The following is a 21,815-nucleotide window of genomic DNA, read 5'->3' as shown; positions in this document are numbered from 1 at the left end:
ACAATTTCACTGTACCAGCCTGTTTCTACAACTGTACTTTTAACTACAGCCACTATAATTTCGTATTCTGCTTTTTGTCTGGTCCTACAATAGTTCATTTAAGTAGGACTTTTAACAACCTTTTTCTAATCCAGCTACTTCTTAATTTCCTACTGTTTGAATCTTTTTACTTTCTCTTAGAAAGAATTTAAAAAATATAATTGGAAAGCTTTGGAGCAATAGAGCAATGTTTCTGGAAGAGGAGGACTGCAACAAATGAACTAACATCCGAACAATTATCTGAGTAGCACAAGGCTAAATTATTTTTCTACACTTCCCACATTAAACTGAAACAGATGCAGATGGAAGAAAGGTAAGTATATGACAGATGAAGACAGGCTCACAGCCAGAATCTAGTAAGAGTGACAAAGGAGGGGGAAACTTACAAAGCGAAAGAGGGAAACTTAAAGGACATTAGCTATTTTGGAGAACTTTAGATGGCAGGGAGTCCTACCTCATCGCTTCTCCCTTATCAGTCTACTCCTGGGTATTATGGAATAATACCATATGCTGCACTGCTCTACTGTGAAGAGATGATCAAACAAGTCATTACATACATTATGTAAGCCCAAGAAGAAGTGTGGGTATTTGTTAAGAAGAAACCTTGCTCTGAAAACTTTACATTATGAAAAGACAAGCTAGGTAAAGAAGAGTCACACACAGAAAAGAAATAACTTGGTGAAGGTTACATGAAGACTGCTAACTTTCCAACTAAACCCACTCACAAGATGGACTTTCTGCTCCTGGTCCTGCATAATGTACTGGAACACTGCTGGTCTCAGTAAAAAGTGAAAGAAGTTTTCTTTAACAGAGGATGTCATGTCTGTCTCTTCAAATCATTTTTTCCCTCTCCAGCTCTCTCTTACACAGTAACAGCTGTTCATGAACTTTATTCCAGGACCAGCAGGAGAATAAACCAGAATGAAGTGGTGCAGTTTGTGCCGCTATGCCAAACCTTGGCAACCTATTCCATTGAGAAAGGAAATTATGAGCAGAATATGTGAGAATGAATTCCACAGGAGTAACAAACAACAACAACAAAAAAAGTAACCGTAGCCCAGTATGAACAGTTAAGCTGTTCTTTCTCAATCAGCAAAGGAAAATATTACCAACCCTTAATCACTAACATAGACAAAGGCGTTCTTACTCAGTTACTAACTACAGAAAACTTCTGAACTTGAAGGAAGATTTAGTAAGCAGTAGAAATGCTGGATAACAGAAATTATATCTGCCAAGATCTGAAAAAGAACCCCCAGATAGCCACAGCAGTTAAAAATTTTCTCATGTAACTTTGATTGTAATTCCTCTCTGCTATGAAGTCTGCTGTTATGCTTTAAAATACCCTTTTAACACACCAAAAAGGGAATTACACAACCAGTCTAAAATTGTAAAGCCAGCAGGAATCAGGAACACTCAGAATTCCAAAAATGGGTATGATTATTAATATTCAAACAGAAAACCCACAAAACATAACTTGGAAAAAAAAATGAAAAAAACTAAGTAAAAACCAAAACTCTTGCTTCTTTATTTCACAGTTAACAGAATAATTTTGCTAATATATGTCAAAGCAACTTCTGATCAGGAATAGAAATAATCAAAGGGATTTTATTCTTTCTTACAGAAGGAAAAAATATTAACTGGGAATATGTCATAGGAAATTGGTTAATTGTACTTTATGAAGTGACTCTAACCAGATGTTACACACCAGCTCATTAACCAGATAATGATTTAATCACTCTACTCAGAAGTAATTATAGAACAGAGATTAACAAAATTACATTTAACACAGGTAGCTCCTTACTTAGATTAGTTTCACATGCCATTAAGGCTACTAACTTTTTGGGAAACTGAATTTTTATAGATTGGTATATTATTTGCAATTATTGCTAATTGCTATAAGCAATTATTGCAATGCCTCTGTAACACATCTGTTGCTGACACTGTGTAAATGTGACAATTTTATGGCTAACAACTCTGTACTTATTATCAAAGTACCATTACTCATAAGTGACTGATGAACATCTTCTACCTTTATACTTGGAAATACAATAGGCACTTTAGCTGACATAAGCGTTGATCTGTGCTTTTTCTCGTAATGGACCGGTTTATGTGTCCTAAGGTATGTGAAGTAGCAGCTGATCCTCACAATACAGCCTCAAATGGATCAGGGGATTATTCATGTAATAAGGTACAACACAGACACTCCTTATCAGGCATTCATGTGGCTGGAATAGCTAAAAGCCTTTGGCCAACATATGGGATGCATGATAATGTCCCTGACATGAACCTGTTTGTGAGGGAAGATTCTCCTTCACGTACCACACCACCTGGAAACAAGGGGAGACAATAAATATCTCACTTCCAGTAACACACATTTCAACTGCCCATGCTATAGTATCCATATGCTATGCAGATACAGCTATATTCAACAGATGCTGGCTTTAGCAAGAAGAGTGCATTTTCTCTATGTTGACTTCAGGGGTTAACATATCAGAGAAGAGAGACATTTTCAGTCTCTAGGAATGACGATGTAATCCCCATTTGTGTCGTGTCCATTGTGGCAGATAAATACACAGCCTCACAGGCTAAAGCAGCAGGTGGGGAGCTCACTGTGTTGTGGAGATAAGAGCTGGAGAAAGAGAAAAAAATCCAGTTAAAATAGTAAAAAAACATGTAAGACTCAAGTCTTGACCTGACAGATAATTTGCATCATTCATAATGATGAGATAAACTACAGATTTTCTGAAATTTTCTGAAGACCTAAGGTTGCTGGTATCAATTCTGAATATTACAGCTAGCACAAGATGGGTAGGAAGCATTCCCACAGGATTTGATCACCACCTGGCCAATGTTATCCTTGGCATTGACAACACTCATGTCCAGTGCAGATCTTCAGAAAACTGAAGTTTTGGCATTGTCCTTATGGGCATAAAATATAAAAGGAATTAAAAGAGGAATAAAGCAAGTGAGTACGTGACAAAGCACCTTAATAAGAACAACTACACTCTAATGCATTTTTTTTTTAATGAAAATATTCATAATATCTAAGGACATCAGTAGTCAGGCTGTGCATTTTTGTGAACCCAGTGTCAGACTTCTACTCACTGAGGAACAGTTAAAACTGCTGTCAGCAACCATTGTAGTAAGAATTCACAATCTGTCCCACTGTGGTAATATAACCCCTGAGGTGGCAGACATGTGGCAAGCTGGTGAATACAGCAGTTTTTTGTGACAGAAGCTGCAGAACAGGAAATCTTACAGGGATGCCAAGAAATAATCCAAGACCATTCAGCTGACGCCACAGCAAAGACATTCCTGACTATGTTTAACCTGCTCTTGCAGACTACCCAGAAAACAAAGTCTCATAGCATTCACAGCAATCTGTTCCCATGCCCCTCCTCCTACCATTCAGAAGCACACAGGTATAATGCCCATGGATGGTACATGTATCACAGGAAATACAGACAGGAGGAAGTTAGTCTTTCTATAATGGCTTTTTGTATACTTGTTTATCATGTGTTTTGGCAGTCTCTTCTCTGTCAGGCTTGGCAACCTACTAGCACATTATTCTAGTTGCAGCTAGATCAGAAAGATCAGAAATCAAAAAGATCTCATCTCTCTCTTGTTGAGTTCCTCTGTCTCTTTCTCCTGATGAGCCTCATCCTTCGTGGAGTACACTATCTAAAACAGGGCCATGGTTTTACAGCTGGGCAGGGCAAAAGGCTGACTTTGCATTTTTTTTTTTAAATGACGTTCTTAATCAGATATGCATGAAACTGATGCTTATTTAAAACTATTTTTTATTTATCAACATTACATCTACTTGTGAGCACTGTGAATCCTATGATTAACATCTGGGATTTCCCTTCTCTGCCTCCTACTGAGATGGGGCAGCTTTAATGTCTGCAAAGGGTTCTGCCTGATGGTCCCTAAAATGGGAGAATGGATTCAAGAATTTTTCTGTACAGGGGAACATGGGCCTAAAAGATACTTGTTGAATTATCAGGTCACATCCCCCAACATCACACTACATTACAGGATGACTTTTGTCAAATGAACTCAACGTACTCAGCTCCCTGAGTATGGGTCTTTTTTTGTTCTCACCCCCTTTAAAAAGAAGACTGCAATGGAAGTTCAGCACCTAATTTTCTCTACACTCACTCACAACTAGTTTAGACCCACACATGAACCTTCCAGTACTGTCTATTATCTCAAATAGCTCTCCAATCACTGTGACACTAACTGATTTAACACCAATTAATATCAAGTATTTCTATACTTCTGACACATTTTCACAAGAAAAACTGTAATAACTGAGGAGCCTTTCAGACCATGACAGCCCAGGGATGCCCTTCCTCCTGCAATAAACCCTCTGCCAGACATTCAGGTTTAGATACAAAGGCAGTTAGTTAATGGTCCTTCTGTCTCACATGTCAAAACTGAATCTGACAATGTTTTTCTAAAAAATTCAAAGCAATCAAGACTGCAAGCTCAAGTTACCACTGGATCCTATTGCCAAGGCAACCCTGAGATTCCTCTCTTTAATTACAAAAGGGCAAACACCATGGAATCTTTAGTCTGGAATACAGATTGTAAGAACTGATTTGAAATTTAGACAACTACAGACAATCCAAATAATTCTACTTTCTCCAGCCCTGTAGAAGACTAACTCCTTCTATTTCAGAATGCCAAATAAAAATCTTAACTGATCATTGTTCTATACTTCCCAGCTCCCAAGCTGGGGGATCCTGATCCTTTAAGGCACAGAAGACCACTCTTACATCAGAGGGCACCAGTTTAAGCAATGGCAGTGTTTGTGCCATTGAAGGAACTTTTGATAATAGCTTCTAATATGATAATAGTTTCTAATAAGCCTAAACCAAGAAGATTTGCAATAAAAACACATCAGCCTTGTGCAGGAGGACTATAAAATTGGACTTAACAACAATACATACCGAGCCGCTGAGAATGTCAGAAACAGTATAAGGCAGACAGCAACAACTGACCCTAATCCAATGGCAGTCATGTATTGTGGAGTGGGTGCTAAATCTGAAAGAAAACATCAAACAATTCAAACAAATACCAAATAATGTAGCTTCTGTCTGGTAACTGAGTCTGCTCAAAGCTACAGTAGTCTTAACAAAACCCAGGTGCTGGACTGACTGCTCAGTCAAGTAGTAATGGAGCTGACTATCTAGTAGTTACTATCCAGTTGAGGAAGTAGGATTAAATGCTGTATTTCTCAAAAGTAATTACACTTCTAACTATTCTACCCTAACTATTCTGTTCTAACTATTCTCCATTCCTCCGTTTCCTGTCCTTTCCTTTCTTTCCTTTTTCTTTTTTTAAAATTCAGATACCCAATGTCAACATTTTTCCCTCTCATCACTGGCAATTTCAGTCTAAATCATATTCCAAAGTGGTCTCTGGTGCCAGAAAATCCTAGTGCTTTATTAAATGGCTCGATGCATTTCCTTCTAAATTTGTACAATCTAGGCATGCCTTCTCCTCCGCATTCTTTTATTTATTTATACTTTTTTTTCCAAGTGACAGAATAGAAATAAACCTGGCATCAATAGCTTTACTCAAGCTCATAATATCAGAAGTCACGCAGGGATAGAACAGAAGTGATTCACTGTCAAAACCAAAAACCAGAACTACTCAGAAGTACTGTTAAAGGTAACTTGAGAAGACAGGCACTCAATCAATCCCTTCCAGCGACCTCTATTCCATTTTCAGCATTAGTCAAAGGTTACCTATTCCTTACTGGGCTTCCCACAGACATCTAGGATGCTGGATCTAATTTCTGCAAGATTCCATAACTCCACTTGCTGTTAAATCTTGCAAGCACGGGTATTTAATATTTTATCAAAAATTCAAATTCTCAAAAGGAGGGCGTTTTTTTTTGTGAAATTACTGTATATGTCCAAATAAGAATCTAAGCGCCTGAGTAGCAGGAAAGTAACTTCTGTTACTTGAATTATTTTTTGGCTCATCTGAATGTACAGGCACAAAACTGACTGGGCATGCACCCAAAACACCCTCAACAATTGATCTGAAGCACAAAATGTCATACAAAGCCTTAAGGAGAACCAGACCAGTTTACCGTCCTTCCCTAACACTGTTCAGTGAAGCAAGGCTTGCATCTGTGCAGCACAATACCTGTAAACTTACTGTAAGTACAGTAAAATAAAGAATTTCAGACAAGGACCCTATAAGGAGACTATGTTCATCCTAAAGGCATGTTCAATTTTGGTAGAAGTTATACTTGTGCTTATATCACTGTAACACCAGTTTCTATACAGAAGTTATGCATCTCTAGAGAAGATGTCAGATGTCTATAAAAATGACACAACTGTCTTCCCTAAACATTATTATGTATGTGGTGAAAAATCCTCAAAATGCATTTTACTTATTTGCGACAGAAGAAAAGTGTGCTTCTAACAGTTTCCTACCACTGTCTATGACAACGATTTATCATACAATGCAGCTTTGTCTAGACACCATCTGAAACACACCCATTTGGTTTAGATTTATGTACAAATTTTCCTTCCATACAATGTGAAGTAAGAAATACTCCTCAAAGGATTCAGTGAGCCGAAAACCCTCTCATCCTCTCCAGCTCCGGAATTACATTAGGCCAAGTACACTGTCTAGAAGTATATTCAATATAAAGGCAAACAGATTTACAATAGAAAGCCAAAGGCCTGGTCTGGCATCCTCCCATCTTCTAACGGCCATTCTTTTAATCCCAAACCCAAAATCCACCTACACATAAGGCAGCCTCTGATGATGCTCTGTAAGCAGAAAAATGACAAATTCAGAAGAGGACAGTTTTCTGTCTTTCCAGACCTCTTGCTTATACAGCTCTAGCAACAGAGCCCTGAAACCTAGGGAATCATTTATTATAGCCAAGCCTCCACAACCACACAGTGCCTAAATTATATTCTAAGTGTGGTGGTAAATGAGCTAAGCAACAAGAATAAACAAAAGGCAACCTAAAAATAAAAACACAACTGTCACCAGATCAGTAAGAGCAATAGTCAGACATGGGTTTTGTGAACAGTGGAGGAGATGCACCTCAAGCACTCCATGCACCACATGATTCAGTCTCATTCCAAAGTACTGTCTCACTCTGCAATGTCACTGCATTTCCAAACTCCAATTTGCAAGTCTTCGAACTCAAAAGCACAATTTAGGTTTTAGGGACTCTAGTGGTGCCACTTCCTTTGTTAGGAGAGGCGAATGTTTGCATATTTTCTGCCACTAACCTTTCCAGTTCTCACAGTCAACCAACAATTAATGGCAAATTTAGAAACAGACACAGCAATTATTAGATCACGCTGCCAAGCACAGCCATGACAACTTCTGTTTTCTCATTGAAGGAAAAATCGACTTACTTTTAATTTGTGCCCAAATAGCACAGGACTGTGTTCTCACCTGAAAATGAAAACATAAAAATCACTGTTTCTCATTAAAATAATTTACTATCATTAACACCCTCTGCAAGAGCAGCCATCCACAACATACTGTATTTTACTGCTATTTGGAATAGAATTTATTATTCCCCTGATAGCAGCCTCTAGCTTGTCTGTAAAGATTATAAACTACAAAGACAGAATTAGAAATACACCTTTGGCTCTAGTCTATGGATATTCCCAGTTATCTAAATTGGAGATAGAACCTCTCCTTCCACACCTGTACACTTGAAAGAGTTCTGCAGAAACAGGAAAACATTTTGCAAGGCATATACACTTTTTTCACAACTTTTTATTAGGCTAATTTTAGCAGGCTTTTCTCACAGTAGGAGTCACTTTGATTCCAATTTTCAAAAGAGCTCACAGCTTTTTTCCTGAAAAGACTGCATGTCATCTCCACCTTTCACAGTCCTGCTTTTACTTCTGTTAAAGGCATAAATTGTTTGATCAAAAAAACCTGATGCTGAGACTGAACAAAAGCTATGCTAAAGAAATTACTCTCAAGTAAGTTTAAATTCCAAAGATGTTTTTTAGTTCTTGCCCTTCACTAAGAGCCTTGACTCTCCGCACAGCATGGAATCTGTAAAGTAATCACTGGAGATTGAAATAGGTAACCAATGGATCTGAGTTATTTAAGTAGTCCCTCATGGAGAAGGATATTTCCACACAGAGGACAAGTTGTTTCACTGAAGTAAGGTTTTCATGATAATAACAGTAAAGTCTCATTTAAGAATTCAGTGCCAGGTTGGACAAAACCTTGGGTGACATGGTTTAGAGTGAGGTGTCCCTGCCCATGGCAGGAGGGTTGGAAGTAGATGTCTTAAGGTCCTTTCCAACCCTAATCATTCTATGATTCTAAAATTTGTTCTCAAATCCTCCCCTGGTCTCCATTCTCCCTGTATTCCAATTACCAAATTAATCAATATGAAAAATAGTAATTTCTATCATCTTCAAATTTTCATTATCCTCCAAACTGCTTCCTTGTATATTCCCAATGATCTCCTCAGATAGTCTGACCAGTCCTTTAACACATCTTATTGTCCTGCACAACTGAAATACGCATTTTAAATGTTTAAAAATAAATACTGCACAGCAGACACCCTTCTGAAGGCCTCTAAATCTCAGCAAGGGATAAATAAATGTGGACTCAATGGAAGGGAACAGCTTAACTGTGTCCACAAAATTTTATCTGAACTGATTTTCCCATCTTTACTACAAAGAAAATATGTAAGCTATATTAAGAAATAATGATAATAAAAAATCACAACCAAGACATGATTTTGCAGCATGTATGATATGAATGGTACCATTATCGGCATGAAGGAGTCTGGAACCTCTGGAGGATGCCAGAAAACAGAATTACAAAAATGACAACATTAGTTAGAGTCTATGATACAAACACATCAGAAATATGCCTGTATGTGAAATGTGTCAAATAGGAATATATTCACAAGTAAAATACATTACAGAAATGATGATTTCACATGTCTTAAGAACTGAGGACCAATCAAAGAGCAGATTTTTTTAAAAAGTAGACCTTTAAATATTAACTTTTTAATCAAAATTCAGTTACTTACATAATCAGATTTTCAGAAATTCTCAAAACCCAATAACCCTCAATTTATAATTCTGAATTTCTTAACTCCTTAATACTAACAATCATACAAAATACAAGAGCATAAGAATTGAAGATAAATCAGTACTTTGAGCCACAGGTTTAAGTTCCATTTCAAAGAAGCAGAGCTTAGAACCAAAGCTTTTTGGTATTTACAAACCTAATATTTATGATGGCCCTTTATTTTTAGGTTTTTCCATTGTCTGCCTTTTGGCATTCAGAGCTGCTCCAACGTTAAAATGACATAAATATTTGTAAGTAGTTACAAGTGTTATTTAAAGACCTTCAGATTTAATCTGTCAACTAAGATCCCTGCAATATCATGAAAAAATTTAACACAAAGCTAACATTTTCCTCTTCTTCTCCCAGCAACATTTCATTCATCAGGTATAAAGGAAAGGTTTTAAAACATGCATTACCTTATTCCATTCACTTATTACCCTCAAAAACACACAGTACTCTTCTCCCAGCTTTAAAGGAGCATTATAGAACTTTCCGTAGTAATGTCTGTCTCCAAGAGAAATTGGCATGTTATCAGCAACATCCTTTGCCCGAAATTCAGCCGCCACATATCCTTTAACATCAGTGGTGTTACTGAAGAAATTTGCAGCAGCAAAGGAGTCACAAATAAAGGTGCTCTGCAAATCCAGAGGAAGCACAATGACTTGATAAAAACTAAAGTGAAACAAAAAAAGTAAACGTTAGCTCTCACTCCAATGTACTAATAATCATTCATTAATTCACCATGCCTTTTCACACATATTTGTAGTGTCTTAACTGCTTTCTATTGTCAATGTCCAATACAAATGATTTTTATACTAAAATATTTCTCTCTCCATGTATTCCATCACATTTTGAACAAAAGCAATGCATGCTTGTTCTCCCAACATACATGTTAACTTTATATATTCATTCATGTTCAGAAGAGCATTTAAATGAGTTATTGCAGGCTATCTCTTGCTCCTCTCATCTAATGCATAAGTTCACCTATAAAACAATACATCACTGGCCTTTAAAACTGAGCCCCCAAAACAAGATTTTTACTGTTTAAAGCAGGAGAGGACAGATATCATTTGTAAAAAAAAATAATCAAATTTGTCTTCAGACATCTCAAAATAATGTTTCATCTATAGTATCCAACCACAGAAAGATTTAAGTACCAGGTTGTTACGACAATCCTATCCTGAAGTGTTACTAGCTTTCAAGTATTTTCTGCTCTAGTGCAATAGTGAGTTACAATTACTTTTTCCTTCTATCACTGACAGCACATAGAAAGGTGTAAATCATATTTGGCAGTAATACACTAACAATAAAACACTACTTCAGAATATATATAAATACAGATGTTGCTCATTTTCTCTGTCTCCTAGAAAAAACAAAAGTACTACCGCATGAGTTTGCTGGAAATAAAAAAAATCATATGGGTAGAGCTGTGCTTGGATCCATCAATAAAAACCTACTGTGGTTTCACTGTGGATAAAGGTGAAAAAAACACCCCGCAAAAAAAATTCCACAAAACAACAGTGAAAACACGTAATTATGAAACACAGAGTTTTGCTCCAGAAAGCAGGGAAGAGTCTGAATTCAAATACTACTCTGGTAAGGGAAAAGAAACTGGGAGTTACAGCTTATGTTTTCTCCCATTGCTAACAAAAATAATCCAACTCCCACAGAAAGTTTCAATATGTAAGTAATATAAATCTGCAGAATATTTTTTGAAAGGGTGAAGAGTGCACAGAGACAAACCTGATCGGTCCATTTTGATCTTCTGCTTTCCGAAGTCTGAGCAAGGGTGCAGAGCCTGTTACTGCAACAAATTCTACATCTGGGAAAGGGGGATCTAGAAAATAAAAAAATACCAGTACTTCAGAGAGATTTTAGAAATACTTCAGCATGAGGGTTCCTAGCTATTTTTTCCCCCAAAACTTCCTATGTTAACTGAGCCTCAAACCCCTGACAGCTGAGTCTGCAGGCAACATGAATAGCCTGGTCAAGAAAAACACAAACTGAATACGAACACAATGGCATGGCGGCCGTAACTCAACCCTCTGTACCGACATATGTATCTCCTAACTGGGAATAACAGAGATGCCCCAAAATGATGGTAGACTATGGAGAACTGAGACAGGAAATAGTTGGACGAAGTAGTATCATTTATTAGACTAACTGAAATGGTCAAGAAGAAAAAGTTGAAACTCTAGGCACACAGCCCATAATAAGAAATAAAGGAGTATCTGTTAGTGCCAAATGCGCTTTCAAGAAAGCAACTTCTTCAGTTACTACTCACAGTCAGCAAGCAATACCCAGTGCCTTAAACTGGATTTCAGTATGGATACATACACAGCTCCAATGTGGTCTAGTGGAATTTGCATCAAGGCCAAAACGGAACAAACACTTCTGCCTCTAATTTCAATGGCAATGATGACAGCTGCACTCTCATATGGAAATTACCACTATCAGTCTGGCAGCAAAAATGAAAAGAGATTCAGTATGTACAATCAAGGGGACAAGAGTGTGAAGCATGGATACTATCTACCCCAGAAGTCTGAAAGAGCTAGCACAGGTATTTACAGGTATGGTTAGGCTGTTTGAAAACTGCTCTACCAAGCTACTGATGTGGTATCTGACTAAAGAGTAACAAATGCAGTGCTTATGTACAAAAAACAAAGCTGCAGAGCACCATTAGAAAGAATAATCAATGTCATGGAGGCAAACAAAAGTAAATCCATGAGGATCTGCCAAGCTAAGACACGAGACAAAATGATGTCTTGCTGAGACACATGGAGTTTTCAAACAGGTGGAATACAGATTGCTGCACATATATATTGAAATATAGGAAATCATTAGTTCAGCAGGAGAAAAAATGTTAAGTGGGTAAATAACTGGTAAATAGAGAGCTGTCAAAATACAGCACGTTGGAAGCAGAAGTACCGGGATGCAGGAAGGTTGCTAGAAGTATTCCTCCAAGACTAAAGTAAGTACCAAGTCTGGCATTCTGCTAACAACATGGTGCAAAATCCCTGTGCATACAGATGAATTTTGGTGCTTAAACAATGTTAGTGCAAAACAAAAGAAGAGCTGAATCACCTTTACAGCTGTTTTGCAGAAATGGGATGAAATTCACCAGTATGAAGTACATAATGGTGAAGTGGTTGGGACTATAAATATATTCTATATATTCTCTCTATATATTCATATATATTTTAAGCTCCTTTGAGTAGCAGGAAGAGCATATCAGTACATCTCAGAATGAATGTTAATAAGCAAAATGATCACAGGGGGAAAAAAAAAAGACTGCTCTAAAAAGTACAAGAAACAGATTTCTCTAACACTAGAATAGCACATCAGAGATACAGAGGGCTCAAGTGTGCTGTTTCACTGTGTCTGAAGTTCCAATCATCAGTTCAACAGAGCTAAGTGAAACCAGTGCAGAGGATGGCAAGAAAGATTCAAACAAAAGAGAAATTGTCATATATGAGGGAACCAAAACCTGGTCTTTGTATCCTATGAGAAATAAATTTTAAAGCCTACATGATCTTGGCTTTAAACAGGTAAAACATGGGAAAAGGAACAACTTAAGCACAGTACACCCAAAATAAATACAATAGTGCATACGAAGCATCCCTACCAAGAAAAACCCAGCTTTGCCCTTGGCAAAAACCATCCTTAAAAGAAACTCCTGAAAGCCTACCTAGCTGACTGAATTGCTCTGGTAGTTGCCTTTAACAGGTCCTCTTCAAAAACATGCTATAGGTGAACTACCAGTACTTCAATTCCTATAAACAGCTAGGAATGTTTAAGATTGAAATTGGAGTAAGATTTGTATCTAGCAAAGCCTTAATGTTCTACAGTGGCCTTCCCCTAGCAGAGACAGGACAGAAAACTCTTTCAGATAGTTGTCTCAGTTAATGAAGTGTATTGCATGGCTGCCCGCAAGAACAGAAAAGGGTATTTATTTCAGAGGGTATTTTTAACACTTCTGCAAATGCAGATACTGAAAAATGTACAGTCATTATTTCTACCAGATAAAAATGAACAAACAAATAGTATTTGTCAGGCAACCTTTTTGTCCTTTGCACCTTGTGAACATAAGTAAATAGAGCTTAAGAACTGAAAACCCTCCCTATAATTTTGGTCATTCCTTGGCACATACATTGCCAGTGGACAGTGTGAAAGGAAAATACATCTGTCCAGGTAGATTCACCTGGTACATTTCTCCTATCTTCCTCTCCTTTGGCATCCAATACTAGCAGGAGACATTGTTATTAACTTGTCTTGAGAATGTTCCAATTTGTAAGAAAAACTTAGGAATTTCCTCTTTAATGCTAGGCATTACGTGCACTGTATGCAAGAATTTTTAATCCTTTTTTCCAGATAAGCAGCGCAAGGGTGAACATAGGGCAAAAAGACTGCTGACTAAATTCATAACAATTTCATTTTTTTATTTTCTGTAATTTGATATGGGAAATGCAGAACATGAAAATAAGCCGCCATCCAGCACTGCCAGTGCTAGTAAGTGGGCAAAAGAGAGCAAAATCTTACACTACACAAACACACACACACACACACACAGAGTGCTCGTAATGCTTGAGTCTTTTGCTCTTTTTAGTTGCTGGTAAGAAACACAAATTACTACAAATATCAAGCATACCAAAGGCAATCTGCCTCTTTTAGTAAGAAAAGTGAACAGATGAAATAAGAGAAAGAATGAATGAAAGGAATTAATTTAATTTTTGCTTCAGTAACCAGACAAGAAACTGAAGGAGATATTCCCTATGGAGTATTTGTCCACTACAGACTTTTAATAAAGCACCTTTCCAGCAATTTAATATTTTTTAAAAATGTCTGCTCTGAGGTCATCATAAGTTCCAGATTTAAAAATCCACATGGAAAAAATACTGACTTAACATAATCTAGAACAGTGGGAGGAAAGGGGGGAATGCTACAAAGAAGGGGTATTTGCACTAGGTGAGCTGTAAGAAGAAAGCAAGATCCTCCAGTCTGTTCTAGTGCTGTCTTTGTTAAAGGTTTGGGGATTTTTTAACTCCTCACCAGCAGAACAGACTAACAGAACTGTAGCAGCATCAGGTAAATAGAACATAGAAAGAAATGCAAGTATGTTCAAAGATAGTCCTACTCTAAGCACCTCCTTGTCATAGCAATGCTATGTTACTAACACCTGGACATTTCATATACTGGCTCATCCTCCACAGTCAGAGTGCATTTGCTGAATTTGCCTCCAAACATGAAGGCAGACAACAGGAAAGAAGGAACATGCCAGGAAGTTCATTGCAACAGCCTCGGGACACAGCACGTGCCTCAAAGCTGGAGGAAAAGCCAGCTTCACTGTAATCATGCCCTTCAGAAAAACCTAGCAGTTCCCTATTCATTACTGTAAAAGCAATGGAACAGATAAATTTCTTTCTTTAATCCGGGAAAAGAACTGTTTACTTCTCATTTTAAATTCCTGTTTAGTCGCCGATATGATTTACTGAGGCAGTCTGAAGACTTCACAGGCAAACTTCTGTGATAGAAGGAACATGGGCAGTTCTGTGACATTCTCCAGTAGTGATAACAGTAATATTTAATGCTTTTCCTGTCATCTGACCACTTGTACAGATCTGAACCTGTAACTCCGGGACAACACTACTTAGCTTTGAATACACAATGCATGCAAGAAAGGTTGTAGGGTTTCCTATACACAGTAAGGAGAAAAATGAATGCACAGATCTCTTTCTATCCTACCCTATATATTGATATGTACAAAACCTGTTAAACTGAATGATTTGTAGCTTATTAAAATAAGGTGCCAGCATGGTGCCAGCACAGCCCTCCTCACAAGCTGCCTGCATTATTTTGTGTTGATGATAAAGTTTTAAAAATGCTAATAGAAATGAACCAGAGTCCAAAACCAAATGACAACTCTTCCCAAGATCAGGGAAATCAAATCAAAAATCCCTCTTAAGGCCAAGTACTAGCTGAAGTAACATAGTTTCGGTGATAGCCATTTCCTTCAAACAAGTGATTTTTTTTAATGGTTATTTTGGGAGTTAATGACCAAAATACTGAATTTTAACCAACTAAGTAAAAACCAGTGCTGTAAAATAAAAATAAATTTAAAGAAAAGAGATACAAATAAAATAGAAAAGGTTCATATGTATTACTGTCTGAAGAGCCAATAAAGTTTACTGTACATATTAAGCACGCTTTTCAACAAGAGTGAGAAGAGATTTTTAACTTGGAGAAAGACATTACTTAAAGAAGGAACAAAGGGAGAAGTCTGGAAAAAACAAGACCACATCTAACACAAAACGACCACATAAACCTTCTTCAAAGACTGGTCATCTCTGGAAATCCCACTCCTGTGATTCCTCCTTTGGGGTGCTTGTGGATGAGAGATTGGACATGAGTCTGCAATGTGATCTTGCAGCCCATTAAGCCAACTGTATGCTGTGCTTCATCCAAAGGAGCATGACCAGCTGGCCAAGGGAAGTAATTATCCCCCTCTGTTCTGCTCTTGTGAGAACCCACATAGATACTGAATTCAGCTCTGGAGTCCTTAGTACAGGAAAGCCATGGATCTGTTGGAGATGGTCCAGAGTTGGCCACAAAAGTGATCAGAGGGCTGGGACACTTCACCTATCATGAAAGACTGAGAGAGCTGAGCTTTTTCAGCCTGGAGAAGATTTCAGGGGCTTATAAGAAAGATGGGGAGATACTTCTTAGCAGGGCCTGTTACAAAAGGACAAGGGGTAATGGTTTTAAACTGAAAAAGGGGAGATTCAGACTAGGTATTAGAATAATTTTTTTATTATAAGGGTAATGAAACACTGGCACAGATTGCCCGGAGAGGTGGTAGATGCCCCGTCCCTGGAAGTGTTTAAGATCATGTTCACAGGGCGCTGAGCAACCTCGTCTAGTTGGAGATGTCCCAGCTCACTGTATGGGGGACTAGACTAGATAAGGTCCTTTCCAAGCCAAACCATTCTATCACTGTATCTTAAGAATGGAAATAGTAGCAGTGTGTATATATGACATTTTTTAATATAAATAAATTCATTGCAGAAGAGAGTATACAATCCATCTTCTTCCCCATTAGTAGCCTATTTTTGCATTGTTTTTTTTCAATTTTGTGTTTCATTCATTCTGCTTAATGCTACTTACACTAACTAGTTGAGGACAACATCCAGGCTAAGGAAAATACATTACTACAGATTTATAAAGGTCTGAGGCAATATTGAAGAACCCTCTCTTCACGCGGACGGAAAAGACTAAAAAAGCAAAGAAGTATGTTCAGCATGTAAAGCATAGATTGTGCCACCTCTATCAATTGCTTTTTAAATATAATCATAGTGGTGATTGGAACAATCATGACAAGTATTTACGAGAAATTCTTGCCATGAAACAGGTCAGAAAAATAATGGAGGCAGGGATATGAACTTAAGTATCATGCATTTGAATAGTCTGCATAGGAATACAAAATGCACGCATGAACATACATATGAAAGTGTTTACAGGATTGGCAGCTAATTTCCTCCCTACATTAAAAATAATATGTACCAGGCTCAGGTTTTAATCACCTCACATTCCCTACTACATAAATCAGAAACTCCCTTCTCTGCACTACTGGTGCTTTGAAGCTGCACACTGTCATGGACTGCCACTCTGAAGGAACATGATGTGCTGTCAGAGTAACTCTCAGGCTAAGAGCTCACCAACAGCCTTTCACTTCCTCACTGCAGAGTAATTTGTTTTGTCCCTCTTTTCCCAGACTTTAAAGAAGTCCTTCTGTGAAAGGATGAGTGTACATCTTTTTCATCACACAAACAGAGCAGAACAATAACGTCTTTTATGTTTGTGTGTACATCTATGGGCAAGCAAACAGATTAGTCATCCCAACCTGATTTGTAATGTAGTACGTTTTTCACATACTGAGATTAAAGTGCAGGGATCCATAAGATTATACTCTGTACATGATAGAATTAATTCTTCTAATACAAGTAACTTTCTAGACTCTCTGCTTGCAAGCCTACTCTCTGAGTTATGTGGTCATAACGAGAGAGGATACACACACAAGAGTATGTGGCCTGCAGATATATCCTGCAGATATAAACAGATACAAATATCGACAGTATTTTAAAATAACTCAACTGAAGAAATTTCTCTTATTTAGGATACTAGAAGCAAAGCATTGCATCTTTCTCTATTATTTGGTTTTTCAAACACTTGAAAGTGGTTTCAAAATTAAGTCTTTTTAAATTCACATGTGAAAACCTCTAACAGTCTTCATAAATGAAAAGGAACAGAACCACATGTAAGTAGGGTAATCCCAACCAAAATAATGGATGAAAAATTACACCCACAAGACAATCTTTTCCATATTTGGAAACAGACACAAACTCTCTTGGTTAAAAGACAATCTTGATACCAGCCTTTTACAACTACGATATAATCACTGCCTAATCGTTTTTCATAGTTGACTCAATGTCTTATCTCAAGTAGACAGGTGCTAAGAGCTTGTCTAAAATAAGCTAAGACAACATAAAAGACTGTTCAAGATGCCTGTTACTGGAAGTATGAAAGGAGTAGAATTTCAGTGATCCATGAAGCATTTGCTAGACTATACTTACCATCCACAAGATGATGGGCAACATCAATTTTGTACTCAGCACAGAACTATTATTAAAGGCTGCTACTTGCCAGGGATAAGAGCAGGCTTGTAAGTCCCACGTGCTTGCTTTTTTTTCTTTAGAAATACTATGGATATAACATATCTTCATTCAAAGGAGATATAAATGTAGATACAGACATTCAGCATACAGAAGTAGCTTTCTTAACCTGCCTTTTCAAATCTTCCTTTTTGAAAAAAGGCCCAGATTTGTGGCTAACATTTACATGCTTACTGTATTCTGCAGCAGTCTTTAATAAATTGCAGATGACTATCCTTGTCAGGAAATTAAGTCTCTTAGGCAGTGTTCATCCAACTGCCTGGGACATGCCTCTTCACAGCAGTTGAAACTCTACAGTCAAGATTTCCCAAAGTCTCAAAATGTGGGAAGTGTGTGGAAGACAAGGAGCCACAACATCTGGATTTGCCCCCAGATGGGGAAACAGACCAACTGATGGTGCATTTGTTAAAGGATGCTGTATGAAACCTTGGGCAACAAATGAGGCCACCTCCAGTACATTAACAGTAAAACACTTCTGTAAGTCTCAGGTTCCTTAGAGCCTCTTTGCTTAAGGAATATCTTACACTTATACAGTACCATTTAGCCAGAAACCCAACAGAGCCAAAAAATACATTTCAGACTTCAGGTGGCAGATGAGATCATTCCACCCACCATGGAAACACAACCATCTGGTATAACAAGATACATGATCCCAAAATAATTGGACAAATGAAAAAGCAAATTATACACCTACTCTAAAATTATAACTAGTTTTATATAAATAAAGTTGCTTGTATAGATAATGCAATTGCCAAAACATAAGTCACAGAAGTCAAAGGGACACTGCCAGAAGAATTGTATTAACTGTACCATTTTCATCTCAGATAAACTGAAATAGCAACAAATTCAACACTTTTGAAAATTCTCATTATTTGGTGAGCTATGCAGCATGGTCACTGCTGGCTTTTTAATTTTCACCCAATTTCAACCACAAAAAAAAAAAGACCTACTTTAATTTTTTGGCTTCTCTTAAAAAAAAAAAACACAATATGAATTGTCTGCATGACAAGTTTTGGGTGAAAATTCCTAATGACAGAACAACACCTACCTTTTATTGCTTATTAAAAAAACTACCTACCAGATACAAAATGGCTTGCATAGCAGGATCTTCTAAGTGAACTAACTTTTACATGAAGACCTTTTCTGGGGCTATGCATGTGCATTTGTTAAGCACTAAGTCAGAAGAGAGGGAAACATAACAGCTGCACGAATACCACTTCACACAGCACCTGCTGCAAAGTGTTCTCTAGAGCTCTGCTGAGTAAGTGACATGATGCAATCTTGCAGAGTTTAGGAAATATCACAGGATGAAAGAGTAAAGAGATGTCTTTACTCTGAATATGTATTCAAAAATTACCTCAGTCAACCAAATTCGAAGACAACTTATTAGCTTATACAAAGCTACATGTACTCATGAACTCATGGATGATACTCCTGAGTGACAGCAAGTCAACTTCCAAAAACTAATTACGTAATTTCATTGCCAAATCTCCACAAAACCCCAAGTCATTGTATATCCTAAACAGTAGCTTTAAGAAACTTAAAGATGTTTAAAGGGATGTTCTGCATTTCATGAAACTAAAAAACCTTACATTTACTGTTAAAAATATGGTCATTTATCCATTTCAAAACCATCACAATCCCGTGGTGGGTGGACTTCGTAAGCAATCGAAGATAATTGGTGCCATCTAGTGGCTGATCAGAGTTACAGACATTCAGAGAACCACGTTTCTTGCCCATTCCAAAGCGAAGAATGATACTAGCACCAAACACTGCCCTTCACAACCTAATACAAAAAAAATCTGACAGCACTGGGATTGTGCAAAACTGTTCTAAACAAAAAAAAAAATGAGCTACAAAATGACACACAGTTTTTATGGTAGCATTTCAGTGCCATAAGAATATCTTGCTAAATAGTGAAGCTGGTACTCTCCCTACAGAATGTTATTTGCTCAAATTCTTTTCGTGTTTTGTACTCTTCAAATTAGAAATTAAGGTACCTGTCTGAGGTACTTGCAGGACTCTATGCACTTTGGATCCTTGCAGGCTTCAGTGATAACTTGTTGTTAAATTACCCATAGGAAGTGTAGTTGTGCTACTGTCTCCACAATGGAGAGAACTTCTACTGAAAAAGTGACTTAGCCTCTAATATGACAGCTCCTCTAGATACCAATCTTCTGTCTAACCCACCAAACTGTCTTTATCCCTGCTGTGCCAAACACTCCACCCTCATTTCTCTCCCTCTTCTGCTGCTGAACTATCAACAATATGAGATCTGTGAAAATAAACAGCAACGAAAATTTTGAGCACAGAAAGAGCACTTTAACAACACAACATACAACACGAAGTCAACCATGCTGTTTCACTTGAGCCTCTCAGACCCACTAGGTGCTTTTATAAATACATAAAATAAATGGCAGGACTTACCTGTGATTTGTGTTGTCATGGAAACAAGCAATGAAAAATTCAAAGCTGCCATGGAAATATTAACAGAGTAATTGGTGCCTGGCTGCAAATCAAAACAAACTTCTGGAGCCTGCTTGTGTGTAGTAAGGTCGAAGATCATTTCATGAAAGAACTCTTTCTGATACCAACGCTGGCCTTGCACATGAAACTGTAACCAAACAATCACAGCATGGAAATTGCAATGTTTGAATAAATCACTTGCATTCAGTCATGTCATGCTCTAAATTAGAAGAAAGAACAGAAAAAAATACCACTGCATACAGACCACAAAAAATGTTGGCACTGAGAGTTACTAAAATTCAAATGCTTCCTAAATTTGACAGGGATTGCAGTTCTCTTGATCATCTCTGACATTGTCCTAGTTCTTTCACTTCTTCTCCTCCTAGTCTTGCCTTTTTTATTATAATGGGGTTTCCTCTAAGTATTGATTTCCTGCTAACATGCAGGCTTCCAGTAATAGTGTATTTTCACTATCGTACACCCAAACGGTGCAAAGTTACAGAAGTAACCTCACATGAACACTTTGACTAACAATAAGTCAAAATCAAGTCATTCTGACCTATGTCAAAATGTTAAATACCCTCTCCAGGATCTGCTTACAGACAGCTCTGTTTCCAGGCAAATTTACAGACATGGGGCTGGGGGTTTTTTGTTCCAGTAGGATTTTGTGTGAATTTGTTTTGTTGTTGATGTTCCAAATGATCATGGAATTATTAACTTAAGACCTCTTATGACTATTACTGTTAATGAATATTAAAATACCTGCAGCAGGCATTTCAGTTATGTGTTAATTTTCCTCTAAATAGATTCTGTGCTTCTAGATTATCTCTGAGCACCTCAGCACAGACATTTGAGACAACAGCAGATAGTCAAGAGTTCTGGCAGAGACAGCTCATGTAGAAATGCCCTCCTAGGATGAGAGAAGATTGAAGATTTGTCACCAGGCAGTGGACTGTCTCTGTGGAACTGGAATAAAGCTGTCTGAGGCCTGAACATGACAAAGCTGAAAGTACACATAGGAAGGGCAAAATAGAGTAGAACAGTGGGAAAAAAATAAAGAAATAGGAGAGTACAAAAGAGGATAGTGGTTTCTTACTTTGCTGAAGGTTGCTGTGCAAGCTTACTTCCTGACATTTTATGAGACGTTATTAGAATGAGGAACACTGCTAGCAGCGTCTGAAATTTTTTTTCATATAGGTGATCATTACGAATTGTTTTCTAGATTCAAAATTGTCCTTTCTAGATTGTCACTTACCGAATATCTGTCTTCCACATCAGTTCCCCTGACATTTCTCTGCCATTTCAAGCAGGTATCATTAAAAATTAGTACATTATTGAAAGCTTCCTTTACTGTAAAGACAATAAAAAATGGGAAAAATTTATTACAAAAATTTCACCTCTTCAACTTAAATGAAGATGAGAAGCCGAAAATAAAAGAAAAAGGGGGGGGGGGGGGAGGGAGGCTATTTTAATTCTGTTCTGAGAAGG

At 37.5% G+C, this 21,815-nt stretch overlaps 1 protein-coding gene across 6 annotated transcripts in view; it reads right to left on the bottom strand.

The window, feature by feature from the left end:
• Positions 1-1,606: 1,606 nt before the first annotated feature.
• SUSD1 (sushi domain containing 1) overlaps positions 1,607-21,815 on the bottom strand; it is a 40,107-nt gene continuing 19,898 nt past the window's right edge. For 5 of the 6 annotated variants that reach the window (XM_005155048.3, XM_031054237.2, XM_031054240.2 and 2 more), the window contains 7 exons: positions 21,583-21,677; positions 20,289-20,475; positions 10,879-10,972; positions 9,552-9,807; positions 7,440-7,479; positions 4,995-5,088; positions 1,607-2,668 (listed from right to left, as the gene is read on the bottom strand). In XM_005155048.3, the coding sequence (XP_005155105.2) occupies positions 2,530-2,668; positions 4,995-5,088; positions 7,440-7,479; positions 9,552-9,807; positions 10,879-10,972; positions 20,289-20,475; positions 21,583-21,677 (905 nt within the window). In that variant the 3' untranslated portion in view covers positions 1,607-2,529. Of the gene's footprint in view, positions 2,669-4,994; positions 5,089-7,439; positions 7,480-8,824; positions 8,854-9,551; positions 9,808-10,878; positions 10,973-20,288; positions 20,476-21,582; positions 21,678-21,815 lie in introns of those variants that run through there. The other variant, XM_031054239.2, reaches the window with a different exon arrangement.

Source organism: Melopsittacus undulatus, chromosome Z (assembly GCF_012275295.1).
Source record: "Melopsittacus undulatus isolate bMelUnd1 chromosome Z, bMelUnd1.mat.Z, whole genome shotgun sequence".
Lineage (NCBI taxonomy): Eukaryota > Metazoa > Chordata > Aves > Psittaciformes > Psittaculidae > Melopsittacus > Melopsittacus undulatus.
This window is presented reverse-complemented; position numbering and strand designations above follow the sequence as displayed.